This window comes from Alosa pseudoharengus, unplaced genomic scaffold (assembly GCF_046254945.1).
Source record: "Alosa pseudoharengus isolate Yale_2024_CS ecotype anadromous, Long Island Sound unplaced genomic scaffold, YU_APseudo_1.1 YU_APseudo_1.1_scf_3, whole genome shotgun sequence".
Taxonomy (NCBI): domain Eukaryota; kingdom Metazoa; phylum Chordata; class Actinopteri; order Clupeiformes; family Clupeidae; genus Alosa; species Alosa pseudoharengus.
In genome coordinates, this window is record NW_027468718.1 from 2,478,440 (window position 1) to 2,486,094 (window position 7,655).

General features: G+C 42.4%; 1 protein-coding gene across 1 annotated transcript; it reads left to right on the forward strand.

Annotated features, from left to right (window-relative positions):
• Positions 1–415: 415 nt before the first annotated feature.
• Positions 416–3,280, forward strand: LOC143100965 (uncharacterized). Its single transcript, XM_076264555.1, has 5 exons — positions 416–605; positions 758–800; positions 912–1,175; positions 1,824–2,761; positions 3,083–3,280. Exons 1-5 carry the CDS (start codon positions 477–479, stop codon positions 3,278–3,280), a joined length of 1,572 nt encoding a protein of 523 aa, XP_076120670.1. The 5' UTR covers positions 416–476.
• The last annotated feature ends 4,375 nt before the right edge of the window (positions 3,281–7,655 follow it).

Below are 7,655 nucleotides of genomic sequence, written 5' to 3' on the forward strand. Positions count from 1 at the left end.
TTCTGTCTTTATTACTTATAAGATCAGAAAATGTAGTTGGTATTGTTGCCAGTAAAGAGATTTACCGAGCTCTTAAAAAAACACAAGATAACAGAATAACACTGTTAGATTTGATTAGATGTTTTTTGCAGTGTTAATGTAGCGATATGCAGCAATTTCTCTTGGCATTATAAGCATCATTGAGTTTTCCTGCTTTGACTTTTCCGGTGAGGTCACTCTCGATATATAGCAGGCTAAGTGTTGATAATCTGTCCTGATGCATCCTAGTGCGTAACCAGCGTGTTCGGTTGTTAGTGCCTATGGCCGATCCTCAGTCAAAGGTATGTATCCATACCAGCCGCACTCTCACTCGAGCCATATTGCTGAAATACAACATCTAACATGTCTCTTCCTATCTCTGTCCATTCAGTGTACCAGCTGTGCAGGTGCTGTGTGATGTTTGCCCAAGTCCAGCTGTGAAGACCTGTCTGACCTGCATGGATTCCTACTGTGAGACCTGCATCAGACCGCACTACTCTGATCCAGACCTGGAGAGACACCAGCTGCAGGACCTCCAGCTACACGGACATGATGCCACTGGACAGGTGGACATGGATAGAGATCAGGTGCAGATCAGAAGTCTGGGCACAGGAGAACCTTGTAGTGAATATTATCCATTATTCCTATTAACACAGTAGTTGTGATGTGTATATAAGGACAACCTTGTACTGAAAATTATACTTCTTATTTACATATTGATTATGATGTTTTAATGCAGGATCCTCAAGGAACACATCATAAGTCATCCATCAACAAAGAGTGTATGCTGAGCACAATTCATGTATCTCACATGTACCATTATAAAATATTGAATACTAAAATGATGTTAGTAGAAGCTTCTCCTCATAGATCATAATCTCCTGTATTTCCAGGTGTTCCTCCACCTGGGCAGATCCAGTTCTCCTCAGTGAAAACAGACTCGGTTAGTGTCAGCTGGTCACCACCAGAGGGCGCTGCTGGACCCCACAGGTACAGGGTGTCCTGGAGAGGAGCCCAAAAGCCGCGCACTGTCACAGTGGAAGGTTTGAAGAAGGAGGTGACGGGGCTTCTTCCAGGACAGAAGTACCACTTTGCTGTGGCCACCCTCAGGGAAGATGGCCGCCAGAGCACATGTGTGGAGAGATCTGTTCAGACAGGTGACTTTTGTATTAATCATTTCATTAAAGATGCCCTATGCAGGTCTGGTTATTCTTTCGTTGTTTCTGGGTTTTCGCCTGATTTGGGCTCGCATTTTTCACAACATAGCTCCCCCTGCAGCTTCGGTAGCAAGTGACTGCTACGCTAAACCCCCACTAGCTAGCGAGCTAGCCATCAATAAATCAGGCTAAACACATACAGGGCTCACAATAAAACGGTCGAGCAAACACATTGTTCAAGAGACTATCAAACCACATTACAAAAACGACGTTCACCCAAGGGTAGGCTACTTACAATTTCAACAGCAACAAAGCCAAGTCGGAGTCCGTTTTGCAGTCTTTTTTCAGAAACTACAATCTGACTACATTTTCGAGGCGAGATTGGATACTTCTGCTGAGTTACATCCGGATGTGTTCGGACCGTGACCAGAAAGTTGCATATTCCGTTTTTCCGCGGAGAAGCACTAGAGGGAGACGAAACACCCACCAAACGACCCAAAAAGTGTTGTAGAACCATCAGAACGACTCTCAACCTGCATAATTAATTTTGCTAAAATTGTTGCATAGTGCTTCTTTAATAGGTTGTGTGTTGTGACAGACATTTCATCATGAAAACATGATGCAATCTCTCTTCCTATTGTGTTTCAGATCAAGGAGAACGTTCAGATGATCTCCGGATAGTGCTGCTGGGGAAGACTGGAGTTGGGAAGAGCTCTACAGGAAACACCATATTAGGGAGAAAAGCGTTTGAGGCAGAAGCATCTGCTGAATCAGTTACTAACACTTGTCAGCGAGCGGCAGCTGAAGTCAGTGGAAGGCAGATTACAGTGATTGACACTCCAGGGTTGTTTGATACTGATCTTGAGAATGAGGAGCAAAATCAGAGAGAAATCACTAATTGCATCTCACTGGCACTACCAGGTCCACATGCATTGCTCTTGCTGATACAAGTGGGACGGTTCACTTCAGAGGAGAGACGGGCAGTAAAGTTCATTCAAAGTACTTTTGGTGAAAACTCCATAAAGCATGCTATAGTGCTCTTCACAAGAGGAGATGATCTGAGGAAGAAGTCCATTGAACAGTTCATAAAAGAAGCTGACTCCATCAAGAATGTCACTGTACAATGTGGTAACAGATACCATGTGTTTAACAACAACGAGACTAGAGACCGTACTCAGGTTTCTACTTTCTTAGATAAGATCAGCGTCATGGTGGCAGCAAATGGAGGAGGTTATTACACCAGTAGGATATTCCAGCAGCAGGAACAAATGGAGAGGATTAAAGAGAGAGAGAAGGAATGGATTAGAGAAAAGAAGGACATGCAAAAGGACAAAAAAAATCTTCAGACAGAAATAGAGAGAATGAAGCAGAAAATGGAACAAGAGAGAAAGAGTGCAGATGACGACAGGAGACGAAGAGAAGAAGAGTTCAGGGAAAGAGAGCAACAATTGAAAACAGAAAAAGAGGAGCAGAAGGTAAAGGAATTTGAGAAACAGAAACAAGAGGAAAGGATGAAAAGAGATGAAGAAAAGAGGAGGGAGAAAGAGGAATGGAATTATGAGAGACTTAAGAAAGACATGGAGAGAGTACAGAAGGAAAAGGAACAACTTGAGAGAGAGAAAAAAGAGCTGGAAGTGAATTATAAAGCAGAGATGGAGAGAATTGAACAAGAAAGACAAGAAAGGCAAAATCTAGAGAGGGAAAGCACAAGGGGAGAATATGATGCAGAAAGAAGGAACATTGAGGAGACAGAGAGAGATCGAGAGCAGCCAGGCAATCAAGGATGTAAATGCACAATTCAATGAGGAGGCCAAGTAGGATAAGCAGGCTGGAGTTTGCATGGCAACTCAATGCTATTATGCAATATACATGGCTGTAAGCATGTATTACTATTGTTACTTTATTAGCACACAGCCAAGATAACGGAGGAGTGGCGTCAGGACAACTCTGTGAATGTCCTAGAGTGGCCCAGCCAGAGCCCAGACTTGAATCCCATTGGACATCTCTGGAGGGATCTGAAAATGGCTGTCCACCTACGCTCCCCATCCAACCTGATGGAGCTTGAGAGGTTCTGTAAAGAGGAACGGGCGAAACTGGCCAAATAGTGGGGTATTGTGTGTAGAATTTTAAGGGAAAAAAAATAATTGAATCCATTTTCGAATAAGGCTGTGACATAGCAAAATGTGGAAAAAGTGAAGCGCAGTGAATGCTTTCCATATGTAGCCTAGAAATCTAGACGCACCCTAGTGGCAGCCAGGGTAGTCTAGCAACTCTCAAGCCAGGGTAGTCTAGCAACTCTCGGTTGGCTTGCTAGCTGGAAAAATGAAACTTCTATCAGGCCAATCACATCGTGTATAGAGTCGGCGACGGTCCGCGTGAATTTCCTGCTACTTGAAAACAAAGGAGATGGGTGCTGCTGGCGAACAGCGGTCTTTGAATTGTGACTCGAGTTAAGCTTTTTTTTTTAATTGGCAAAAGTTTGATCAACTAGCCAACTAGCTCCACTGGTGGGAAAATGCATGGGACTCATGAGTGTAGCGCTATCCTATTGCGTGCAGAGGAAATTTGAAAGACAAGCGTTTATCCTGACCCTCGGATTGTGCACTGCCAATGGTAACTTCCCAGACCCTACATCTTGATGTGGGTCTGGCTCGTCAGGCTATTCCATACATACTGTATATAATTCTAATTCCATGGTAACTTTATTTGTTGCATGTTGCGTTGTGAGGAATCTTTCTCTGTGTCTGTCTTGTGTAATCAGTGTTGTGTTGATTGTAACCAGTGATGTGTTGATTGTGTTTGTGATTCCTAGTCTGTTATTGTGTGTGTTTATTGTAACCAGTGTTGTGTTGATCGCGTTTGTGATTTCTATGGGCTATACTACGAATCTTGATTAGTGGGTTAGCGCAGTGTTTGAATTATACTGTGAGCTTCATGGGGTACAGCTATTTCGATTGGTGACGTCACTCTCCATTTTACATAGGTTTACACACATGATTTCACACTTGTGGTTCACAGTCAATTTTCCTTTGAAATATACCGGTAGGTCATATGACCGTGGCTGGCTGGCCGACAAATTAAAAGAAACTAATCATAGTAGCAAGCAAAATATACCTTACACATTATGGGAAGGGTTGAATTTGGGTAAACACTGTTTCAAGGTGGGCACCGTGCGTAAAATTGCACACCACAGTCAAAAAAGAGTGCAATGCAAACATGGAAATGCATACAGACCAATAGCACAGAAAATGGCAAACATACAGCTGAAATTTAAGACCCAGAGTTGTTTACTGATGGGCCACAGAACGTCTCCAGTTAATAGCCAAGTTCACCTAGCCTAATACAAGGCCAGCCTTTGGTTCATTTGATTTGTTTTTCTTGGATAGCCTAAGCCTACCAAACATCAAGCAAATAAAAAAATGACTTGTTCACGGTTGGAAAACAAATATCTTCACATTGTTTTGCGTAGGGCATTTCATATAATGTAGCCTAGTGCATTGTGCGTCTGGTGTTATATCACAAAACGTTTGTGCAGCAATACGCTTTTAAGAAAGGCTGATCTCTAATAATGGCAACGAGGAAAGACATTTCAGGTCCAATTGATTATTATATGTTCACGTAGCGTTTCAAACAAACTGCAGGTATCGTTGCAATTATGGTTGTATGGGCATTTGCTTAAAAAAAGGTTGAGAACCACTAATCTACATGCAAAATTCCCTGAATATTACTGGAAATTCCCTAATTTATTTTGACATTAAGATTGAAATTGCACAAAATTATAAATAAATCGCCTCATTAAACCTCTCCCCGTGTCAGTATATCTATGGAACTCCTCCTATGGCATGTGATTGTAGGCCTGATTTTTAAGCTAAGCAGCAGCGATGGTCGTGGCCGCTGAGTGGAAGGGAGACCTACGGTTACACCATAGCGATCTTGCTGCTCAATGTTTTTCTAAGGTTGGCTATCACTATGTGACAAAGGCAGTGAAATATTAGACAAAAGTATGGCCAGTTGGCCACCGCTTGTTAACCCATAAGCATATCAGGCTTTTGCAGCCTACACTGTGCATTTGTTTTAATTCGTCAGTATTATATCATAGCAAAGAACACAGTCTGAACGTACCAGAGAAATGGTACAGCCCAATGTACCCCCCGTAATTTGAACCATGGGTTAGCGAGTTATGTTGCGCTCAAAGCCAGGGTATGCTGTGACAAGTGGCTCTGTTTCAGCGTCACTTTATCACCATGGTGTCTTATGCTGCCAACCAAACCTGGTTGGGAGCAGGTTATGTGCTAAGTTATAGCTCAAATCGTGTAAAACTACCGCCTACTGGCCAATCAATTATCTTGAAAAACAAAGTTATCTCAAAGTCAAAGTCTGCTTTATTGTCAATTTCTTCACATGCCAAGACATACAAAGAGATCGAAATTACGTTTCTCACTATGCCACGGTGGAGACAAGACATATTTTACCAATTAAGTCCACAGACAAACATAACATTCAAGTAAACAATAAAAAGTAAATAAGAAGGCACATACAATGAATAAATAAGAGCAGCAAAATTGGGTTGAAATTGTGCAATTGTGCATAGACAGTCAATATAGTAGTGCAAAGTCAGGCCAATAAATGGCTGAGGTAGTTCTGTTTTACCTAAGTAAGCAAGTGGCATAGTGGTGCAAGTGATGTAAGAGCAGCAGAAGTGTGTTGTGTTGTCAGGACAACAGGACAACAACAACAAGTTGCAAAGTGTGCAAGTGTACCCATTGTAGGTCCAAAGTCCAGGATGTTATGTAGCTGAGGGTGGAGGGGGGAGAGAGTTCAGCATCCTAACAGCCTGGTGTATGAAGCTGTTGGTGAGTCTGGTGGTGTGGGAGCGCAGGCTTCTGTACCTCTTCCCAGAGGGCAGTAGATCAAACAAATTGTGAGCGGGGTGACTTGCATCACTCACAATTGTGGTCGCCTTGCGGGTGAGGTGGGAGGTGGTGTCTCACGTGTCAGATTCTGTCATATATCTTACAGGTGGAGCTCCGCCTCTCCAAACATTTTGGATCTTGCAGGCACTTTAACCCTTAGAACACGATTGACGCAAAGTGCTTCAAAAAACACACCCTTTCTTCTCTGTTACATTGCTCCGCAACTGTTCATCGCAGCGAGATGAAACCTTTATGGCTTGACAGAGCAGAAGTGGGGCTTTCCAACGAGACCACCACTCGCCTGTACGTTAAAGTATGAAAATTAAAATAAAATCATGAAATTAAATCAAATTGCATCATATTAACAGTCTATACTTCTCTGCTTTCACCATTACTCTCGTTTGAATTACTCACGAACAATGTTCCCTCTAATTTTTTTTCAGCACTGAGCAAATATTTTGTTTTCTGAGCGCACATTTCAGCACTGTGAGCAATTCGCAACCACGCGACCCATGGACCCAAATGACCATGAGCCTTCGTTAGCCATAGGGAATTGAAAGAGATAACCGCAAATGCATCAATATGTCTAAAAAGGTTGATATTAATTCAATATCCTTTATAATGGTTGGACTTGTGGAACATTTTAATGATGGTGTTTTACCAGTCAGTTTAGTTGAACTTAAAGGATCTTTGGTTGAACTTCAATAAGGTTTAGAGAGGTAATGACTGGTTCACTGGTTATGACTGATGACAAAAAAGGCCCAAACATAAATTATCAAATTCATCTAATCTTTCCTAACGATCCGCTAGCTGTCTGCCATAAGCAGGCCGTCAAAAAAATGTCTCTGTAGTCAGCCAAGGCTCCGAGATCTGTACACAAAAACAATTGCTACCACTCAAAGGCAAAATAAAGTGTTCCAACCAATAACCGACGAGATGCGCGTTTAGGAGAGTTTCAATTGCACGGGAGGGAGGGGAAGGGAGTAGCGAGCTAGCTCTCTGTTTTGTTTGAACATCAACAGATGTGACGTTCAGCCGTAATTGCTGATACAGCCTTTAAGCACCATCTGAAGTAAACATACCATTTTGCATGGTCTGCGCATGTCGATCTTTCTGGCTTATGAAAACAGACAAATTGACTGCAAAATAATGTCATGTACAAAAACCAACACTGCACACCCATTACTCTCGTTTGAATTACTCGCGGACCTGTGATCGGATAGATATGCCACAGATGAAGAGGCATATGAAAGAGGAGACACAGAGCTATCATTTGATACAAAGTACAGTACATCTGTGGTGGATTTCTATGACTTAACGGATGCATGTATGGTTTTTATAAACTTTGATATTACTGCAATTATTATGAGACTTCAAGGCCTGTACACATCTTAAACAGACCAGACCAGCAGTCAAGAAGTGGGGTGAAGGAGTTCACAGTGACACCTGGCTAGATGGTCGAGGTGAAGGAGTTCACAGTGAACAAGATGGCTGAGAGCGAGAGGATGATGTAATTGGATGATGTAATGGTGGTAACAGCAAGGCCAAGTAACAGGTGGCAAGATAA